Genomic DNA, 23,655 nt, shown 5'->3' with positions numbered 1-23,655 from the left:
GATGGGATTAAATTGGAGTCCCCTGGTATGTTTCTAACTCTACCATTTGGGGCAAGTCAGCTTGAGCATGTCCCAAATTATATATCTCTTCCCTCTCTTATTCCTACTCTTATGTTTAACAGGGATCACATTTCAGTTAAATTTCAACACTTAAGAATAACTGTGTATTAATTACAGAATTAAACCAGTCATATTAAGTAGAACAGACAAAAAAACTACTAAGAGGGATAATGTATTAAGTTGTTCATTAACAGTCAGGGCTATGCTGATCAAGTCACCGTTTCCCATAGTGTCCATTCCACTTCAACAGGTTTCCTTTTTGGTGTTCAGTCAGTTGTCACCGATCAGGGAGAACATATGGTATTTGTCCCTTTGGGACTGGCTTACTTCACTCAGCATGATGTGTTCCAGATTCCTCCATTTTGTTGCAAATGACTGGATTTCGTTGTTTCTTACTGTGGTATAGTATTCTAAAGAGTACATATCCCATAATTTCTTTATCCAGTCTACCGTTGATGGGCATTTAGGTTGGTTCCAGGTCTTAGCTATTGTGAATTGAGCTGCAATAAACATTAGGCTGCACAGCTTTTTTGTTTGCCAATTTAAATTCCTTTGGGTAAATTCCAAGGAGTGGGATGGCTGGGTAGAACGGTAGGGTTATATTCAGGTTTCTGAGGAATCTCCAGACTGACTTCCATAGTGGCTTGACCAGTTTGCATTCCCACCAACAGTGGGTTAGTGTCCCTTTTTCCCCACATCCTCGCCAGCATCTGTTGTTGGTAGATTTCTGAATGTGAGCCATTCTAACCGGGGTGAGGTGGAACCTCATTGTGGTTTTGATTTGCATTTCTCTGATTGCTAATGACCTTGAACATTTTTTCATGTGCCTGTTGGCCATTTGGATTTCCTCTTTTGAAAAATGTCTATTGAGGTCCTTGGCCCATCTCTTAATTGGGTTGTTGGTTTTGTTTTTGTGGAGTTTCTTGATCTCTTTGTAGATTCTGGTTATTAACCCTTTATCTGTTGCATAGTTTGCAAATATTTTTTCCCATTCTGACGGTTGTCTCTTCACTCTCCTGACTGTTTCTTTTGCAGTACAGAAACTTCTCAATTTGATGCAATCCCAATAGTTAATTTTGGCTTTGACTGCCTGTGCCTCCCGGGTCTTTTCTAGAAACTCTTTGCCTGTGCCAATATCTTGAAGGGTTTCTCCAATGTTCTCTAGTAACTTGATGGTGTCAGGTCGTAGATTTAGGTCTTTAATCCATGTTGAGTGGATTTTTGTGTAAGGTGTAAGGTAGGGGTCTTGCTTCATGACTCTGCACGTGGAAATCCAATTTTCCCAGCACCATTTATTGAATAGACTGTCCTTGCTCAAGGAATTAGTTTTAGATCCTTGATCAAATATAAGTTGGCTGTAGATGTTTGGGTTGATTTCTGGTATTTCGATTCTGTTCCATTGGTCTATCCATCTGTTTCTGTACCAGTACCATGCTGTTTTGATTACAACTGCCCTGTAGTATGTCCTGAAATCTGGTATTGTGATGCCTCCGGCTTTGTTTTTGTTGTACAAGATTGCTTTAGCTATTCGAGGTCTCTTGTGCCTCCATATAAATTTCAGCACCAATTTTTCCAGATCTGAGAAGAAGGTCTTCGGTATCTTGATTGGTATTGCATTGAATCTATAAATTGCTTTTGGGAGAATGGACATTTTGATGATATTGATTCTTCCAATCCATGAGCATGGAAGATTTTTCCATTTCTTGGTATCCTCTTCTATTTCTTTCTTTAAGGTTTTGTAATTTTCATCGTAGAGATCTTTAACGTCCTTGGTTAAGTTTATTCCAAGGTATTTGATTGTTTTTGTAGCTATTGTGAATGGGATTGATCTTAGAAGTTCTTCCTCAGCCATGGCATTGTCTGTGTATACAAAGGCTGTTGATTTTTGTGCATTGATTTTATACCCTGCTACTTTGCCAAACTCTTCTATGAGTTCCAATAGTCTCTTGGTAGAGTTCTTTGGGTCCCCTAAATAAAGAATCATGTCATCTGCAAAGAGGGATAGTTTGAGTTCTTCCTTCCCAATTTGTATCCCTTTAATTTCTTTTTCTTGCCTAATAGCTCTGGCTAGAACCTCCAGAACGATATTGAATAGCAGTGGTGAGAGTGGACATCCCTGTCTGGTCCCAGATCTCAGTGGAAATGCTTCCAACTTTTCCCCATTCAATAGGATGTTGGCTGTGGGTTTTTCATAGATTGCTTTGATTGTATTGAGGAATGTTCCTTCCAAACCCAGTTTGCTTAGAGTTTTCATCATGAACGGGTGTTGTATTTTATCAAATGCTTTCTCGGCATCTATTGAGAGAATCATATGGTTTTTCTTCTGCAGTCTGTTAATGTGGTGTATCACATTGATTGTCTTGCGCACATTAAACCATCCCTGCATACCAGGGATAAATCCCACTTGGTCTGGGTGGATGATCTTTCTGATGTGTTGTTGCATTCTATTGGCGAGAATTTTATTGAGGATTTTTGCATCTATGTTCATCAGGGATATTGGTCTGTAATTCTCTTTCAGTGCTGCATCTTTTTCCGGCTTAGGAATTAAGGTGATGCTGGCTTCATAGAAAGAATTTGGGAGGACTCCCTCTTCTTCGATTGTTCTGAATAGTTTGAGAAGAATTGGAGTTAGTTCTTCTTTAAATGTCTGGTAGAATTCAGCAGTGAATCCATCTGGTCCTGGGCTTTTCTTTGTTGGGAGGGCCTTTATTACTGTTTCAATTTCTGTCTCAGTTATGGGTCTGTTTAGGTTTTCGATGTCTTCCTGGTTCAATTTAGGTAGGTTGCATGTGTCCAGGAATCTATCCATTTCTGATAGGTTTCCCTGTTTGCTGGCATACAAGTCCTTGTAGTAATTTCTGATGATTCTTTTTATTTCTGTGGTGTCTGTTGTTACATTTCCTTTTTCATCTCTGATTTTATTGATTTGGGTCTTTTCTCTTCTTTTTTTAGTTAGTTGGGCCAATGGGGTGTCAATTTTGTTTATTTTTTCAAAAAACCAGCTCCTCGTTTGGCTGATTTTTTGTAATGTTTTTCTTGATTCAATCCTGTTGATTTCTTCTCTGATTTTAATTATTTCTCTTCTCCTACTAGATTTGGGTCTGGTTTGCTGTAGGTTTTCTAGATCCTTGAGGTGAATAGAAAGCTCATCTATTTGGTGCCTTTCCAATTTCTTGATGTAGGCACCTATTGATATAAACTTTCCTCTTAACACTGCTTTTGCTGCGTCCCATAAGTTTTGGTATGTTGTGCTGTTATCCTCATTTACTTCCAGAAAGTTTTTGATTTCTCTTTTGATTTCTTCTATGACCCATTGTTCATTCAGGAGCATGTTGTTCAATCTCCATGTGTTTGCGTATGCTCTAGGGATTCCTGAGTTGTTCATTTCCAACTTCATTCCTTTATGGTCTGAGAAGCTGCATGGTATGATTCTAATTCTTTTGAATTTGCTGAGACTTGCTTTATGGCCTAGTATGTGGTCAATCCTAGAGAAGGTTCCATGTACTGCTGAGAAGAATGTATAATCTTTAGCTGTAGGATTGAAAGTTCTGTATATATCTGTTAGATCCATTTGGGCTATAGTGTCATTTAAATCTACTGTATCCTTGTTGATCTTCTGTCCTATTGATCTGTCTATTTCTGAGAGTGGAGTGTTGAAGTCCCCCAGTACTATTGTATTGGGGTCTAAGTCTCCCTTTAAGTCCGTTAACAAATCTTTTAGATAAACCGGTGCCCTGTAGTTAGGTGCATATACATTGATAATTGTTATATCTTCCTGTTGAATTGATCCCTTAATCATTATGTAGTGTCCCTCTTTGTCTCTCTTAACGGTTTTTGTGGTAAAGTTTATGGTGTCTGATATTAAGATGGCTACGCCTGCTCTTTTTTCATTTCTGTTGGCATGGTATATCTTTTTCCAGCCTTTCACTTTCAGTCTGTATGGATCTTTGTTGGAAAGATGTGTTTCTTGTAAGCAGCAAATAGATGGGTTTTGTTTTTTAACCCAATCAGCCAAACGGTGTCTTTTAACTGGACAGTTCAGGCCATTCACGTTCAATGTGACTAATGATAAGTGGTAACTTTGCCCTGCCATTTGCCAAAGATAAGTTCTAATATATGCTTTGAATTCCCTGTGATCTTTTGCTGTGAGCTTTCCTTCCTTGGTTTCCTTCCTTTACCTTCTTTCATATTGATGACCGTGTTTCTTTGTTTCTGTGGGTAACACATCTTTAAGCATCTTTTGCAGGGCTGGACGAGTGGCAACAAATTCTTTCAATTTCTGTTTGTTATGAAAAGTCTTTATTTCACCTTCATTCACAAATGATAGCTTTGCAGGATATAATATTCTGGGCTGGCAGTTGTTCTCTCTTAGTACCTGGGCTATATCTCGCCATTCCCTCCTAGCTTGTAGAGTTTCTGATGAGAAGTCAGCTGTGAGTCTGATTGGAGATCCTCTGAGAGTAATCTGACGTTTCTCTCTTGCACATTTTAGGATCTTTTCTTTATGTTTCACTGTGGAGAGTTTAATTACAACGTGTCATGGTGAGGGTCTCTTTTGGTCGTGTTTATTAGGGGTTCTGTGAGCTTCCTGTACTAGGATTTCTCTGTCCTTCTCCAAACCTGGGAAATTTTCTGCTAATATCTCACTAAAAAGGCCTTCTAATCCTTTCTCCCTCTCCATGCCTTCAGGAACTCCTAGAACCCGAATGTTGGGTTTTTTAATAGTATCCTGAAGATTCCCGACAATATGTTTTAGATTTCTAATTTCCTCGTCTTTTCTTTGGTCTGACTGTATCCTTTCCTGTTCTCTGTCTTCTAAGTCCGATATTCTCTCTTCTGCTTCTCCCATTCTGTTTGTAAGGCTCTCTATTGTGTTTTTCATTTGATCTATTGAATTCTTCACTTCAGTCACTATCCCAGTTTCCTGTTGTACTAGTTGTTTCGTTTCATTTTGATTCCTCCTTAATATTTCATTTTCACGAGAGAGATTTTCTATCTTGTCCATTAAGGATTTCTGTAGTTCAAGAATTTGTTTTTGAGAACTTCTTAATGTTCTTATCAATTTTTTGAGATCTGCTTCTTGCATTTCTTCTATGTCATCATCCTCATAATCTTGAATTGGGGTGTCTTTTTCATTTGAGGGCTTCATGGTGACTTCCTTGTTTTTATTACCTTGGTTTTTGCGTTTGTTATTTGGCATATTGGAGATATTTGGTTTCTTCACTGTGGTGCTTTTTCTTGTTATACTATGACTCTAGATTAAGTGGACTTTCTGTTTTTGATGGAGCCTTAGGGCTTGAGATGGGTGTGGCCTGAGAGCTCTGTTTGGTGTGCCAAAGGTGACACTCCCAGGTTAGGCGTGGTAAACCTCTCTCTCTCTCTCTCCCTCTCTCTCTCTCTCTCTTTTTTTTTTTGATTCAAAAGGGAAGTTATTCTGCACAGCTGAACGAAGTTGGAGGTAGTTAGCAGGCAAATGATATACCCACAGGAGCCAGAGATCAGAAGCTCTTTCCCAAGGACCACACAGGGAATCTGTTCAGCCCTTAGAGTGGGCTCAAATTCTCCTTCAGTCTCCCACTGGGTTGCCAAAGTTACGGAATTGTAGCGTCTCTGGAGAGTGCTCACGTGAATTCCGTGAGTTCTCTCCCCCACCGTCTCTTTTTTCACAGTCTCAGTTCAGTAGCACCATAAATTTACTAGGTCCTAATCTCCTGTTAATTCGCCCCACCCAGAGTCAGGTTTTACTGCTAGGCTCAGGGCCGGTGCAGACCTGAGGTCGCTCTGCTTATGACGTATGTCCAAGATGGCGCCTGCTCTTTGTCTTGCTCGCCCTTGAGAGGTGAGCGGAGAGAGAGAAACCCGTGTCCGTACCAGTCACCTTTTTTTTTTTTTCCCTCTCTCTCTCTTCCAGTTAGCTTGGTGAAGTCCCCCCCGCCCTGGGGGTTGTTCCCTCTAGTCTTCTCTCTCCGCTTGCCTGCCGGTGTCTCGGGTTATTGAGGTTCGGCTCACCTCGCGTTCCAGCGCTGGTGTCTTGAGTCTGCCGCTGGTGTCCCGAACTGTGGGCTCCCACGCTCTCCACGCAGGTCTGCTCCCCTTCCAGCGCCGATGTGTGGACTCGGAGCCCTGGACGTCCCAAGTCTCCCCGCTGTTGCACTCTCCTTCGAGCACTTGCGCGCAGACCCTGCAGCTTGCACAACTCAGTCCCGCGGCTCGGCTTCCGCGGCTCAGTCCCGCGGTTCGGTCCTGCGGCTCGGCTTTCGCGCGCGGTGGGCGACCTTGTTCTCCGAGTAGGTCCTCCGATTCACGCCCACTGGATCCAGAAGAGTTTTGTCTGCAATATTTTCCTGGTTCTTTTTTCTGAGGCTACCGTAACTCCCCTTTTATTAAACTAAATTTTCCCGGACTATCGGTGTGCGCCCTCACTATTCCGCCATCTTGGCTCCGCCCCCGGGAGTGTCTATATATTTAATATCTAATAGCCAAATTAAATTTAGGTCAAAAGGACACAAATAGTACAAGAAATAGCTAGAGTTAAAAATCCATATTTGGGGCTAGTGTAGTACAAGTTAAGCTACTGCTTGTGATGTTGGCATCCATTTGGAAGAGTTAGTTCAAATCCCAGCTGCCCTACTTCCAATCCAGCTCCCTGCTAATGCACCCAAGAAAGTAGTGAAGATGGCCCAAGTGCTTGAGCCCCTGCCAATCTTGTGGCAGACCTGGATGGAGTTTTGGGCTCCTGGCTTCCGCCAGGATAAGTCCTGGCTATTGCAGGCATCTGGGAAGTGAACTAGCAAATGGAAGATCTATCTCTCTCCCTCTCCCTCTCCTTCCCCCCCTTTTCTCCCTCCCCCTCCCTCTCATTTCTCTCCCTCTCTCTTACTTTGTCAATATGCCTTTCAAATAAATAAATAATTCTTGTTTTATAAAATCTATGAACTCACATCCACAGTCCCTGAGTCTCTTTACTGTCATACATCATCTAGCTTAACTAATTGCTTGCTATTATAACTATTCTTCACTACATGCCCACATTGAAAAAGGTACCATATGTATGAAATTTTCTATAAAACTCAGTAGTAATATTAACAATATATTAAGGACAAGTTTGGAATTATTATCAAGTTTATAGAAAATTATCTTTGAAGGGATAGCCTGTGGCGTAATCAGTAAAGTCACCACCTACAACACTTGCATTCCATAAGGGTAGCAATTTGAGTCCTGGCTGCTCCACTTCCAATCCATCTCCTTGCTAAGGTGTCTGGGAAAGCAACAAAAGATGGCCCAAGTACTTGGGCCCCTGCAACCACGTGGAAGAATGGATGAAGCTCCTGGCTCCTGGCTTCAGTCTGGCCCAACCATGGCCATTTTTGTCATTTGGAGAGTAAACAAACAGATAGAAGATATTTCTCTTCCTCTCCCTCTCCCTCTCCCTCTCCCTCTCCCTCTCCCTCTCCCTCTCCCTCTCCTCCCTCTCCCTCTCTCTCTCTCTCACTCTCCTCCCCTGCCCCTCCCTCTCCCATCCTCCCAACCTCTCTCCCCTCTCTCCACACTCTGCCTTTCAAATAAATAAAACAAACCCTTAAAACAAAAAAAAATGAAAATTATCTTTGAGGATTAATAAGCTTCTGAAGATTTTGTATCTTTAAAATATTCTAGGACCCTGCATTAAATTAATACACAATAAATGGTTACTGAAAGAGTGAATGAAGCAAGAACTCTCTTCTAGCCTTAGTAGAGCAACTATAATTGAGCACTTCTAAATTCCTTGTAAATATCAATAATGTCTACACCATTCTTTCAAAGACTGCTTTCAAAGAAGCAACATAGTCATTCTCCAACTTATTCAATATTTCAGGCTAAAACTTCAAAAAGATTGCCCTGGCTACCAAAATCCCTCCTCTCCTACCCCTACCTACCAGTTTTTTAATGGATTATCCCGAAAGTACAAGGATATAGCTGTTAATACCCAGAAGGGCTAAGAAAAGACCCCAGATCACAAACGATCATTTTTCATATAATTCTGAGCTGAAAGAATAAGGGATAGCAAATAACAGTGACAGACAGACCAAGTCACTACATCCTGAACGTTAGATGACTGGCTACACTGAAAAGTCTCTGCTAATAACCATAGGCAGCCATACACTTCAGGAAACCCATGCACTTGTCATTTGAACTTGTCAACAGTCCTCAAAATTCTGTCCATAACTGGAGAAAATGCCGTGTTCCAACCAGCTCAGAATGTGAAGGGTTACCACTCACCTGGTTCTAGACAGAATCAATACTTTTAAAATAACCTGATATCACATCAGCATTTTAGTTAGTTATTATCAACCAGGCCCCTCCATCCTTCCTTAATCCAACTAATTTTTTAAAAGAAAGTTAACATATTATCTTTAGCTTTCTTGAACTTTATTTTAGTCTCCCATTTTTTGTATTGTTCTATGACAAACATTTCGTAAGGTAGTCGCCATTCTAACTATCCCTGCTTTTCTGTCATTCACAAATGTAATAATATTTCTTCTCTCTCTTGATTCAAGTCATATATACAATTGATAAGCTCAAGGCAAGGAAATAGAAGGCTACAAAGAACACTACAAGATACCCCCATCTGGATTGCCATCTATTTCAACCATTCTTTCATTTTAATCATTCCAAAGTGTTTATGAAGCACCTATTTAAGGAACATTCAGTTTACACAGCCTTGGGGATAGTTTTTAGTAAGAGAGACACTGCCTCTGATCTCATAGTATGTAAAATTATCTATAAGTAATTCAAGTATTTAAAATATAGTATGATAAAAAATTATTATACGTAAAATGAGTGTAGCTCAAGGAGCAACCTGGCATAAGAACCCCACAAATGAATATTCTTCAATATGATAGTTTATTCATCTACAAGTGTGATTATCACTTAACCATTTCTGCCTTTATTCCATAAAGTATCATGTAATCTCAAATGCTCTATTTACAGTAGTACACACTGTATGTACAGTTGTGCCTGGAAGATTTTTAAAGAGTTACTGACACTCTATTCCTTTTTACTAAAATATTCAAAAATTTAAAATATAAACTTAAAAGCCTTTTGACAACCCATTCCAGAACTCTGCCAGATTTAAAGACAGTAATTTACAGCAGTGCTTTAAAGCTTATACAGTAATTTATGACAATATCCTCAAGCTTTAATGTGCATATGAATCACCCAAGGGCTTCTTACAGTGATGATTCTAATTTGCCAGATCTACAGTGAGATCTCGGAGTGCACTTCTAACAAGCTCTCAGGAAATGCCAGTGCTGCCAGAGGATGGAACACACTTGAAGAGCAAGGATTGGTAGAATTCACCTTTCCTCCTCTTTGACCATTGGGATGACTTTTTCCTATTGGTCAGTCTCTTGTCTGCCTCTTTTCCTAGTTCCCACGTGTTCTTCAGATTAAAATATCTTAATAGTAACTGTGATAACATTTATTTTTCTTTTATTTATTTCAGTGCTCTGAGACAAGCTTCTTCTTAACCATAGACTGAACTAGTCTTGATTCATATAACTATTATTCTTTTGCTGTCTTCAAATCCACAACAAATTTGAGATTCCTTAATCCTTATCACTTCTTAATCCTTTCCAATAAGAGTTACTATTCTCATGGGGAAAACAATAGTGTGAAATAATTTATTTTTTTCTCTACAACTGATAGAACTTACATTGCCTCACCCAAAAATCAAATAGAGGAACTGAGTCAAGAAAGAATTCAAGTTACTGGCAGCATCAAACTATAAAAGTCAGGACTCTTGATTGCCTACTTATAACTGTAGCTTAACCAGAATTAAAAGTTTGCAGCTTCTGTATTTCTATCCTGTCAGTCAGCTCAGAAAACCTTCTCCTCTAATTCAATAAATAATAATGCAAAAACAGTTTACTACTTCCCTTGGTTATTTAAATATAACTCAGCAGAACTCAATGTGTTTCCATTTTCTTGTTATTATACAGTAAAATCATAAGGGAGAGTCTTAAGAAAAATTTTAAGGAAATGTAGTATGCAATATTAACATAATATGTAAATAACATAATATAGTGTTAAGAAAATAATATCTAACAGTAACATTACTTTATTAAAAAGTGTTATATTTTATATCACAGAATTTCTTAGAGGAAACCAGTATAAGGAAGAGAAAGGAGAAGGTACAGAAGAAGAGGGGAATGATGATAATAGTAGTAGTTGCTGACCAACCAATGATATCAAGAGATTTAAGTATGACTTTCAATTTATTATGCATACCTTTTAAAAGTTTTTGATCATTTAAAATTAAAACCTTACACAATTATTTTGTCTTATCACATTATAATCACTTTTTCCAAGAAATACAAATTATTATTAACAGACTTATCCATTTCCAAAAAGCTCAAGATTGAGAAAAAGTGCCTTAAATCAATTTAGCCACTAATTTTCAAGACAGTTCTTAGCATATAAATTTATAAGGGTTAGCAAGAAATTATGAAGAAGTAGTTCACTAAGCCTTTCACTTAAACCAAGGCCACCTTTCATTAAAACCTACAATCGGAATCTAGAATCCTAGACAACTTACACTTGAATTAACAAGGGCATAGTCCTCTTGACTATCCCCAGATACAACAAATGTAGCCCACTGCTGATCCAACCCTCCACTCCATTTAGGTCTTATAACCACTTTCCTTCTAAGACATTTTTTGACCTGGTCATTTCTTCCAAGCATCCTATAATTTAGGGTTAGATTCTGGTTTCATCCTACACATCAACATAAGTAGTGACAGATAAAAAGTAGCTGGATCTCATGCAGTTTCTTCTTTAGAGGAGTACTCAGCTAAAATCTAGGAGCCCCTGTCTGCTCTCAGCTGAGTCAATGATCAGCTATGTAATCTTGGGCAATGCACTAAAGCTACAGTTCACCTCAAAGGGTTGTTATCACGAAAAGTGAAACACAGTGTAGGAGATAGCATAATATGAAGGCTTAGGACGCTACCATAAAATGGCAATTCAAGGGCAACCTTTTTTCTCTTTCCTCAGATACAAAATGGGAATAATTAGTCTACCATGTTGTCTTAGCATGGGTTCTTTTGAAGGCTGAATAGAACAGAAATTCCAAAATGCTTGACACATAAGCTGTCAATAAATGATAATTAATTAAAACGCACTATACAAATTTAAACCCTATAATTCCCCAGAAAAGATACATAAATCAAACTAAAAAGAATAGGGGCAAAGAACTCAAAATAGACTAACATATATCTTCCTTGTCTAAGATTTAATCTTCCTTTTTCTTCTTATTTTGGGGATGAAACCATTTGACAGATTATAATAAATTTCATAATGTACATTTAGAACCAATATTATATATTTTGTTTTAAGGCTCACAAATCACACCACCAACTATACAGCTGTGGGGGTTTTTGCAAGTGAACTTAAAAAGAATATCTCAACATTAACATTCACAGTTCACATGAAATCCTCTTAAATGGAATTATGCTAGTTTATTTTATTGACTTATTTTATATTTGTGTGCTTATGGAAATGGAAAAGGTTTTCAATCACTAAAACATAATTATGAGAGAAAGACACAGAGAGAGAGAGAGAGAGAGAGAGAAAGGGAACACATATTTGTGTAAATCCAAAAAATCACAAATAGCCTTAACATTACCATCCAGGAAAGTCTGTTCAAGATAATCAATGATCTGAGTGGCCTCACAAATTATGTTTTCCCCGTGGATAAGGACAGGCACTTCTCCAGTTGAGTTCAAACGCATAAACCAAGGCTCATTGTGCTCACTCAGGGGCAGACTTACATCATGTTCCTCGCACTTCAATGCCTTTTCAGCAATTACCAAGCGCACCTGGAAGAGTTCACACCGGTTACTACAAGCACACCAACTTTCCATTAAATGACTTGCCTGGATACCGCTACACAGCCTTTTGGACTCCCCTAAGTACTCTTTTTAATGCCTCCTCTTCCTGGAAGGAATAAGGAGATATATGCTAGCGTCTTACTCTTCTAAATTAGAGAAGAAACCAAAATAAGGAATGAAAAGTATTTCAACTGCATTATACAGTCACCCTCCCTACCACCATTACTTTCTTAGAATCCTAATTATGTCTCCCAGGAAATGAACCTGGAAAACAAGTACATTAGGCCTTGTTGAAGAGCGCGAATGCGACCAAGAAAGAGTTAAGGAAGGAAGCACTGATTATGCACTTGCTCCAAGGTGCTGGCCTGGGCCTCACTGTTCAGGGCCCAGCAGGCAAGGCCGCCAGGGATGCTTTCTGCCGCATGTCACCAGTAGCGATGCCTGGATCATAGCCTGTCCATCTCACACTGTCACCGCTCCCCATCAAGGCGCACCCCTGTCCAGGAGCGAGGGAGGACCCGCCCCGTCCACGCAGCAGGCCAGAATCTGGGTGCCCAGGCTTGCGGACCTGGGACCCAGAGGGAGCTGTCCGGGTGCTGAAACCCGATCTGCGCCACGCTAGCAGCTGAGATCTTTACCTTTTGAGAGCTGAAGGAATGCGTCCAGTGGTACAGAATGAGCTTAACCTCCGCTTCGGGCTTGCCCTCCGCCAGCAAGGGCGCGCCCCCTCTCTGCTCGTCCTGTCGCCGAGCCATTTCTGGGTGCAGAGCGCTGCCTGGCCTGCTTGTCCGCCCTGCACGTCTCCCTCCCACGCCAGGCCGCAAAGCGTCTGTGGGTTTTCCGCAACGCCTCCGGGGGCCCGCAGGACTAGGGAGGGTGGACGAACGGGCTGATGGGAAGTGTAGTTTAGCAGGGGAGAGCTGCGGGGCGCATCTGCGAAGACTAGGAGTCTGCTTGCCCAAAGGCCTTAGGGAATGGAAGTCAGCCTGAAGGCGAGCTTGGAGGGCTGTGGCGGAGAGGGGGGCGGAGGTATGCAAAATATGAGTCTCTGGTTCTTAAAGTGACAAACGAAAAATGGTAATAGCAAATTATCCATCAATTTTGTAAGTTGCTTAGGTCTGAATGTATCTATTTTCCGGGATATTTAAGGCTCCTCTTGGAGTCTGCCCTTTGGTAGAAAGTTCAGGACAAAGCAACAGGTGAAGACTATGTGAGTTTTCGTTAGAAGATGAGTTTTTTCTCACAAACACCTAATAAAACAAATGGTAATGTAAGATAGTCTCATTGGTAAATGCACAGCCATACTATTTGAATTCATGTCTCGGCTTTTCCATTTCTCCATGTTTTTAAATAAACTTACATTTGAATTCCATTTTTGTTTCTATTGTTTTTATTTAGATACTTTATTTATTTGAGAAGCAGAGAGAGAGAGCACCTACAATCTGTGGTTCAATACACAAAACAGCATGGCTGGATCAGACTGAAACCAGAGGTGGGAACAAAATCCAGGTCTCCTATGTGGATTGCAGGGACCCCACCACTGGAGCCGTCACCTGCCTCCCAGAATATACATTACTAGGAAGCTAGAATTGGGAACCAGCCAGGACTTGAACCCAGGCTCTCAAACACATGCCATATTTCTCCAATTTTAAAGTGGAGATGATAATTTTCATTCCCCTTAGATGTTTTTGGTGAAAACTGAACAAGCAATAAAATGTTAGACTCTCAAAACAGCCTGTCATCTTGTAAATATTATTCATGGGTTCAGTGCCTTATAAACATTATAGCCAATATCAGAACTTTAATTTTATACTACTCTGGCTTTTGCTATATACCTATCAAAATTTGACATATCAGTAAATGGATAAAGTTTCTCTTTCAGTAAACATGTATAAATATGACAAAGAAACAAATGCTTGTGTAACTCATTCAGCAAATACTTATTGAGCAGTTACTGTACTCCAGGCAAAAATGTGTAAGACTTCATATTATCCAATTTTGTGTTACTACAACCAAATACATAAGGCAACTAACTCAAAAAAAAGAAAGGCTTGGGGCTGGTATTGTGGTATAACGAGTTTAGCCGCTTCCTGAAACATCAGCATCACATATGGGTGCCGGTTTGAGTCCTGGCTGCTCTGCTTCCCATCCAGCTCCCTGCTAATACATCTGGGAAAGCAGTGGAATATGGCCCAAGTGCTTGGGCCCATGCAACCATGTGGGAGACTGGGAGAAAGCCCCTGCCTCCGGGCTTCAGCCTGGTGCAGCTCCAGGTGTTGTGGCCCAGTTGGAGTGAACCAGAAGATGGAAATCTCTGTCTCCCCCTCCCTCCCTCTCTCTCTTTTATTTCAAATAAATAAATAACTCTTAAAAAAAGAGAAATAGAAAAGGTTTACATCACTCACAGCTTTGGAAATTCCAGTCCATGACTCGGTGGTCGTATTGGTTTGGCCTCTGTTGGGAATGTCAGAAGGGTAATGGCAGGAGCACATGTTGGGGTAAGTGGCCACATTTTGAGCTAGCAAAAGAGAAAGATAGGGTAGGGCCAAATTCAGGCTTTTGTGAGAATCTTCTTAAAAAATTAGCTTTCTAAGTCAAGTCTCCAGTGACCTAAGGACCTCCCAGGTGGCCCCATCTCCTACATGCTCTCCATGGTACTGCTGCCTGGAGACCAAGTCTCTACCATGTGGGCCCTTGGGGGATGTTCAACATCTAAGTCACAGCAGACTTCATGCTGCTACCCATGACATAAGTCTGATGGTGATGACAAAGTTAACTGATAAGCACAGTATAGATGAGAACTATCTCATGGTGTAAACACAGGATGCTTTGAGAAAAGAGGCAGGCAGCCAACCCAGGTCAAAAAAGGGTCCCTGGAGAGACAGTCTCGTTCCTTTCCATGACAGCACTTCATTTGTTGTTCTCTATAACTCTTGTAAAAGTTTTAGAGATTTTATAATGTTTACTTACATCATTAATTCAAATGCTGCAACAAAAGTGATCTTTTCAATTCTGGGAATTTTTTTTTTCAATAATTTCACTCTTAAGAATACCAGGGAGAGAGCAAAACTGAAATCAGTGAAAGTGGAGTTTAAATTCTAGCTCTATCCCTACCTGACCTCTTGTCATCGTTTATTTCACCAAGTGTAAAATACAGATTTGTAGAAAAACATGCCTACCCAGAATGAGGTGAGAATTCAGTGACAGAAAATATGTAAAATACCTAGGGCATTGCATGGAATGTAGTTGTTGATAAAAAAAAAAATTGTAAAAATCTCCTCCACTAGGATTAAGAGGACATGACATTTCACTTGACATTTTTAATTCTCAAAATCCTTGCAACTACCTATATTATCTTTCCTATTCCTCTTCAGAAAAAAACATTTTTTTAATTCTCCAACTCCACATTCCAGTGTATACTACAGAAATCCTTTCTCGTTAATTTACAAGTTGCCTCGGTGTTTGAATAAATTCAACACTTTTGGCAGGTTATCTCATACTTACAGCTAAGAGTGCTAACAATAAAATCTATTCCATCGAACACTCAGCACTTTCTCTGTCCCACCTTGCCAGCCACAAAGCCAAGTTAACACTGAGTGAACTGAGTGCAGTGTTCATGGTTAGGACTAATTATTCATGCATGTCATTGATGTGTAAACATGTACAGAGCTTCTGAAGGGAAGTTTATCACTGTGCATCAAAATCCTTGAAAATATATATGACCTTCTAACCTGGAAAGTCCCCTCTATCTGAAATTTAACCAAGAAAATAATTGGCAAATTCTGATAGTGCTCAAAATCTATTTCCCCCTTCTTTTATGACATTAAAAATTTTACCTGAACACTTGACTGCTTAAGGATAAAGACTGCATTTTCCAGGCTCCATTGCAGCTAAACGTGATTTTGTGGTTTTTATTCTGATGAATGAGATGTCACATGTGCCACAGGCAAGTTCTGGGAATCTCCCTTAAAGACACAGTCAGCCATATGCTTCTCCATCCTGTTCCCAGGAGTAGAAATGTTCATTTGGACCATAAGGAATGGGCTGCACCCATGATAGATGAGCCAAAGGTGGGAGTAGGGGGAGTGAGCCTCTAAAGACATTGGGGTTGGGCTGGCACTGTGGTATAGCAGGTTAAGCCTCCACCTGCAATGACAGCGTCCCATATGGATGCTGGTTCGAGACCTAGCTGTTCCATTTCCAATCCAGCTCCCTACTAATGCACCTTGGAAAGTAGCAGAAGATGGCCCAAGTGCTTGGGTCCCTGCACCCACATGGGAGACCTGCAAGAAGCTCCTGGCTTCAATCTGGCCCAGCCCTGGCCATTGTAGCCATTTGGGAGTGAACCAATGGATGGAAGATTCTGTTTCTCTCCCCTCTGTCTGAAAGTGCCTTTCAAATAAACAAAATACAAATATTTCAAAAAAAAGACATTGGGGTGTAGAACTCACTGTACAAAGCCCCAAACTTTTTCTTAAAGGAGAAATAAGAAATCTTGTTTAAGGCATTGTTTGTTGCTCTCTTAATATGTTTTTTTAAATTTAATTTTATTGTTACCTTAGACATAAAAATTGTACATTTTTATGAGGTGTCATGAGATGCATATATGTGTGTGTGTGTGTGTATAAATATAAAATGTCTGAATAATATCCAATCAGATTAAACATGTCTCCAGGGGCCAGCACTGTGGTGCTGTGGGCTAGGCCTCCACCTGTGATGCCAGCATCCCATGTGGGCATCAGTTCATGTTCCAGCTGCTCCTCTTCTGATATAACTCTCTGCTATAGCCTGGGAAGGCAGTGCAGGATGTCCCAGGTGCTTGGGCCCCTGCAACCACATGGGGGACCCAAAGAAGGCTCCTAGTTCTTGGCTTCAGATTGGCCCAACTCCAGCCATTGTGGATATTTGAGGAGTAAATCAGCAGATGGAAGACCTTTCTATCTCCCCCTCTCTGTCTGTAGCTCTCCCTCTCAAATAAATAAGTTAAAAATCTTCTTTTTTAAAAATCACCTACATTTAATATTTATAGTAAAAACATTCAAAATCATTTCTTCTAGGTTTTTGAGAAAAATACAATATATAGCATTATATACAATAATGTTATACAATTATAAACAATAATACTATATACAATACAGCATTATCTACAGTCCTCCTACTGTGCAATAGAACACCAGAACTTCTAATTTCTATCTAGCTATAACTTAGTACCTTTTAATCTCCCCCCATCTCCCACTTCTGCCCACATTCCCCAGCCTCTTGTAACCACCATTCAACTCTTAATGTCTATGTTGTCAACTTTTATATTCCACATATGAGTGAGACCACACAATACTTCTCTATGCTTAGCTTATTTCCCTTAACATAATGATGTCAAGTTCCATCCTTGAGCTGTAGCAAATGACAAGAGTTCATCCTTTTTATGGCAGAATAGTATAGAATTTTCTTTATCCACTCATCAGTTGATGGACGTTTATGTTGTTGCCATTTCTTGGCTATTATAAATAGTGTGGCAGTAAACATGGGAGTGCTGCGTCAACGTCTCTTCAACAAACTGATTTCAATTCCCTTGGATATATATCCAGTTGTGGGGTTTCTTGATCATTCGGTGGTTCTTTTGTTTTGATTTATTTGCAAAACTCATCTTCCACAATGGTTGTACTGATTTATAGTCTCACCAACAGGGTACAATTGTTCTGTTTTCTCCACATCCATACCAGCACTTGGTATCTTTTGTCTTATTTTTTTTAAGCAGTAAGAATCTTAGCCATATTTAATGAACAGATTACACTTGATATACCAGACAGGCATCTCAGGAAAGACCTGAAACCCAGTCTGTTCAGACTGGAGTTTTTATATTTAGGTATGGGCTGCCCATTTCTCCTCCCCACTCCTTCCCTGGGATATGGTTGGGTGGAAGGCTTCCTGGGAGTGGAATTCCTGAAATTCCTCCAAGAATTTTGTAATTGACATAATATCCCCTTGGTGTAGAGCAGAGAAGTTTCCCCTAAACAGCCCCTGGGAGAGTTTTGGACTCACCCAACAAGATTATTAAACAAAAGGCATAATTTAGAAATGTAACTTCTGGTCCTAATAACCTCCTTGGTACAGGATGTGGAAGATTCTCCTAAGCTGCCACCAGAGAGAGGGAACCCACCTAACAGAGTTATGAACAAAGGCAAGACTTTTAATGTTTGAATGCGAGTCTGCTTTCAAGGCCCACTTCTACATTTCTTCCCTCATTCAAACGCACAAAATTTCTCATGATTCTTCAACGTCACCCACACACAGGTTAATGTGCTCCCCTCAAGAGAAGTAACCCATAATCTTTTGGGGATGTCATGGGTAAAGATCTGTTTCTGTATTTTCTTCAAACTGGCATATGGATGAAGAAATGGTTACAAGAATTCTTCTCTTACTGTCTATTCTATGGTATTTGGAGGTGGCATGAAAAATAATTTTCTTCTGTGATCCAGAGGACTAGATACATCATCCAATGGGAGAGGCTGGAAGTCCTACCTCATGACTATCTGGAATTGGATAGCCTGTGTTTTATTAGAGACAAAAATAAAAGAGTGCATTAAGGACCCATGGTCCCAAGAGAAGCAGTAAGAGTATGGGAATCTATAGGGCCAAGGAGACGCAATGACCAGGATTTTCATGATCCAGTGCAGAAATTTCAATTCTATTTAGACTGATCCTGAGTTATCTGGCCTCATCCAAGAAATATTGAATATGATTTTGTGCATGTCCAGTTTGACCCAAAGAAAATATTGGGAATATCTTCTTGATAATTGTCAATATAACTGGAAAGACATAATATCTTATTGTGGTTTTGATCTACAGTTCCCTGAATAGTGATGTTTCACATTTTTTCATGTACCTGTTGACCATTTGTATGCTTACCCTTGAGAAATGTCTGCTTAAATCTATTATTCAATTTTAAATTATTTGGGTTTTTGCTATTGAGTTGTTTGGGTTCCTTGTATATTTTGGTTATTAATGCATTGTCAGTTGCATAATTTGTAAATATTTTCTGCCATTCTATAGGTTACCTTTTCACTTAACTGATCATTTACTTTGCTGTACAGAAGCAATTTAGAAATCCTATTCATCTATTTTGGCTTTTGTTTCCTGTACTTATGATCAAAATATCCTGGTTCATTCCATTCTAATGTCCTCAAGTGTCTCCCCTATGTTGTCTTCTAGTGGTTTCAGAGTTTCAGGTCTTACATTTAAGACTTTACTTCATTTTGAGTTGGTTTTTTTATATGATGAAAAATAGAGTGCTATTTTCATTCTTCTACATGTAGATATCCAGTTTCCCCAACACTGTTTAATAAAGACTATCCTTTTCCCAATGTCTATTCTTAACACCTTTGTCAAAGATCAGTTAGCTGTAGATGTGTGTGCTCAATTCTAGCATCTACATTCAGTTCCATGGCCAATATTTCTGGTTTTGTTCCAATGCCAAGCTATTTTCATCACTGTTATTTTGTAATATATTTTAACATCAGGTAGTGAAATGCCTGCTACTTTGTTCATTGGCTGCTTTTTTTTTGGTCACAAAGAAATTTTAGTAGTATTTTTTGTAGCTCTGTAAATAGTGTCATTGGCATTTTTATAGGGATTTCATTGAATCTGTAAAATCACTTTGGGTTATGTAGACTTTTTAATGATATTGATTCTTCAAATGCAAGAACATGGGATGTCTTCACATGTCTTATGTTCCCTTCAACTACTTTCATCGATATTTTATCATTTGCATTATAGAGATTTTTCACTTCTTTGGTTAAATTCATTTTTAGGTAATTTTTTGGAGCTATTGGAAATAGGATTGCTTTCTTGACTTCTTTTTCAGATAATTCACTATTGTTGGATAAAAATACTGTTCAGTTTTGCACAGTAACTTTGTATCCTGTAACTTTGCTGAATTCATCAGCTTTAATATTTTTGGTAGACTCTTGGATGTTTTCTACATATAAGATCATGTCATCAGCAAACAGTGACAGTTTGACTTCCTCCTTTTATATTTGGATGTCCTTTATTTCTTTCTCTTGCCTAATTCTTCTGGAAAATGAAAGTAGGAATATTTGTCTGGTTCCAGATTATCAGAAAGCTGCCAGCTTTCCCCCATTCAGTATCATGATAGCTGCTTGTTGTTATACGTGGGTGTTTTTTACCTTAAGGTACATTCATTCCATATGTAATTCATTCAAAGTTTTTATAATGAAGGGGTTTTGGATTTTATCAAATATCTTTTTTGCATCAACTGTAATGATCATGTGATTTTTACCCTTCATTCTGTTGACATAATGTATCATCTATACCAATTTGCTTAATTTTTTAAAGATTTCTTTTTCTTAATACTTCATCCCTTGTAGTATTTTTTGTTCTACTTAATACTATTGGTTGAACTCTTTAATTAACACACAATTATTCTTAGTCATTTAAATTTAACTGAAAAGTGATCCCTGTTAAATATGAATGGGAATAAGAGATGGAAGAGATGTACAGTTCAGCAAATGCTCACTCGGACTTACCCCAAATGCCAGAGTTAGAAATGTGCTAGGGGATTCCAATTCAATCCCATCAAGGTGCCATGTACCAATGTCATCCCACTAGTCAAAGTGATCAGTTTCAGTTCACAATTGATCATAATGACAGGATTAAGAGTCAAAGGGATCACATAAACAAGACTAGTGTCTGCTAATACTAACTGATAGAATTAAAAAAGATAGAACGATCCAATGTGGAAAGTGGGATACACAGCAGACTCATAGAATGGCAGATGTCCTAAACAGCACTCTGGCCTCAGAATCAGCCCTTAAGGCATTCGGATCTGGCTGAAGAGCACATGAGAGTATTTTAGGCATGGAAAGCCAAGACACTGTGGCAAAAAAAAAAAATTGACCTAAATGAAAGATCTCTGTGAGTGAGATCCCAGCGGAAAGAATAGGCCATCAAGGAAGGAGGTACCTTTCTCTGAAGGGAGGAGAGAAATTCCACTTTGACCATGTCCTTGTCTAAATAAGATCAGAGTTGGTGAACTCAAAAGGCTTCCATAGCCTTGGCAACTCATGACAAGAGCCTTGTGTGATTGCTGATGCCATAAACAAGAATGTCAATTGTTAAATCGATAACAGGAGTCACTGTGCACTTACTCCTCATGTAGGATCTCTGTCCTTAATGTGTTGTACAATGTGAATTAGTGGTATAACTAGTACTCAAACAGTACTTTATACTTTGTGTTTCTGTGTGGGTGCAAACTGTTGAAATCTTTATTTAGTATATACTAAATTAATCTTCTGTATATAAAGATAATTGAAAATGAATCTTGATGTGAATGGGATGGGAGAGAGTGTGGGAGATGGGATGGTTGCAGGTGGGAGGGAGGTTATGGTGGGAAAAAGCCACTGTATTCCAAAAGTTGTACTTATGAAATTTATATTTATTAAAGTTTAAAAAAAAAGATTTATTTTTCTTGAAAGGTAGAGAGAGAGCTTGAAAATAAGAAAGAGAGAGAGATATCTTCCATCTGCTTGTTCACTCCACAAATGGCCACAACAACCAGCACTTGGCTGGGCTGAATTCAGGAGCCAGGAGCTCTATATAGGGTATCCAACATGGTGACAGGAAATCAAGTACTTGAACCATCATCTGCTGCTTCCTAGTGCATGAGCAGGGAGCTGGATTCGAATAGGCCCTCCCTTATGGGTGCTAACATTTCAAGCAGCAGTTTAATCCATCTGGCCCTTCAACTTGCATATTTTAATGGTCCATTGCATGCCTGGGATAAATTCCAGTTGACTATAGTGAATAATATTTTAAATGTACTGTTGAACTCATTTTTTGGAATAATTTAAGAAGAATTGGCATTAATTGTTTTTTAAATGTTTGTGAGAATCCAGTCATTGAAGACATCTGGTCATTGGCCTCTCTTTGGTAGAAGACTTTTTATTACTGATTCAATCTCACAATTTTTTATGAGTCTATTTAGGTTTTTCCTGTCTTCATGATTCAATTTTGAAGTTGTATGTGTACAATAATTTTCTGTTTTGTCTAGGTTATCAAATTCATTGCTATATGATCTCTAATAATCCTTGTATTTCTGTAGTATCAATTGTAAAGTCTCTCTTTTCATCTTTGCTTTTATCTATTTGAATCTTTTGTCTGTTTTTTCTTAATTTATCTAGCTAAGGGACTGTTTTGTTCATCTTTTCAAAGAATCAGGTTTTTAATCCCTTTCGTTTATGCTCTGCATTTTATTATTTACTTTCTTCTACTAATTTTGGTTGATTTATTCTTGTTTTTTTTTTAATTCCTTAGTGTACAACAATAAATTGAGAACTTTCTATTTTCTGGTGCTATAAACTTTCCTCTTAGCACTGATTTTGCTCTAGCCCATGGTCTTTGACATGTTGTGTTTCCATTCTCACTCATTACAAGAAACTATTTTAATTTCTTTCTCTGGTGTGTCATTGATCCACCGGTTACTCATGAGTAAGTTGTTTAATTTCCATGTAATTATGTAGTTTCCAAATTTTTTGGGTTTTTTTGTTGTTATTGATTTCTAGCTTTACTGTGTTATGATAAGAAGAGATACTTGATAGGATTTTTAGCTTCCTGACACTTTTTTTGTGACCTACTATATGACGTGTCCTGAAGAACATTCCATCTGCTATAAAAAATAATGCATATTCTGAACTGTTGGATGGGATGTTCTGAAGACATATGTTAGGTTCAACTGATCTAGGATGCAATTTAACTCTATTGTTTCTTTGTTGATTTTCTGTCTAAATGATTTGCCCATTTCTGAAAGTGAAATATTAAAGTACTCTACTGTTATTATTTTGGAATTCGTCTCTCCCTTAAAGTCTATTAACATTTGCTCCATGTATTTTAGTGCTCCTATAATGGGTACACATTTTTTAGCATTTTCCTTTTTAAAATTTTTATTAATACAAAGAGAACATATTTCATATACTTCATAGGTACAGTTCTAAGAAGATCCATACTTTCCCCAATCTCTCCCTCCATAAATTCCCCTCCTTCCTTCCTTTCTTTTTTTCTTTAATTTGTACAAAAACATAATTTCAGTCTATTCCATAGTCACAGGCTTAATGCATCACTATTATATTCAGCAAGTAAAAGGTAGAAAGCCAGTAGTTTCACAGGAGTATAAATAAGGGTTAAAAACAGCAATCAAATCATAAGATGTCTATGTCATTACTATACTTTTTTGTATTCTACATTAACAACTACATGTCAGTGAAAATATATGGTATTTGTCTTTTGGGGACTGGCTTATTTCACTAAGCATAATGGTTTCCAGTTGCATTCATTTTGTTGTAGAAGACAAAATTTCATTCTTTTTTATGGCTGAGCAGTATTCCATAGTGTATATATAAAATATTTTCTTTATCCAGCCATCAGTTGGTGGACATCTGGTTGATTCCATATATTAGAAATTGTGAATTGAGCTGTAATAAGCTTGGAAATATAGATAACTCTTTCATATGCTGATTTCATTTCATTTGGGAAAATTCCTAAGGGTAGGATGGCTGAGTCATATGGTAGATCTATTTTACATTTCGGAGGAATCTCCATACTGTCTTCTGTAATGGTTATACTAGTTTACATTCCCACCAATAGTGTGTTAGGGTAACCAGCTTTTATTTTTTTTTTTTTTTTTTGGATGATAGCCATACTAACTAGGATGAGG

At 38.7% G+C, this 23,655-nt stretch overlaps 1 protein-coding gene across 3 annotated transcripts in view; it reads right to left on the bottom strand.

The window, feature by feature from the left end:
• The window catches only part of GDAP1 (ganglioside induced differentiation associated protein 1), a 70,100-nt gene that overhangs the window by 12,694 nt on the left and 33,751 nt on the right, over window positions 1-23,655 (bottom strand). Inside the window, exons 2-3 of one of the 3 annotated variants that reach the window (XM_070075240.1) lie at window positions 12,569-13,180; window positions 11,871-11,918 (exon numbers count right to left, since the gene is read on the bottom strand). The exons of 1 other annotated variant lie outside the window; for it this stretch is intronic. Coding sequence is in view for 1 of the 2 variants with exons in the window: in XM_002710643.5 (XP_002710689.1) it covers window positions 11,726-11,918; window positions 12,569-12,685 (310 nt within the window). In the remaining variant the exon portion in view is untranslated. Of the gene's footprint in view, window positions 1-11,725; window positions 11,919-12,568; window positions 13,181-23,655 lie in introns of all 3 variants that reach the window. One more of the 3 variants, XM_002710643.5, reaches the window with a different exon arrangement.

Source organism: Oryctolagus cuniculus, chromosome 6 (genome assembly GCF_964237555.1).
Source record: "Oryctolagus cuniculus chromosome 6, mOryCun1.1, whole genome shotgun sequence".
In the NCBI taxonomy this organism is placed as follows: Eukaryota; Metazoa; Chordata; class Mammalia; order Lagomorpha; family Leporidae; genus Oryctolagus; species Oryctolagus cuniculus.
This window is presented reverse-complemented; position numbering and strand designations above follow the sequence as displayed.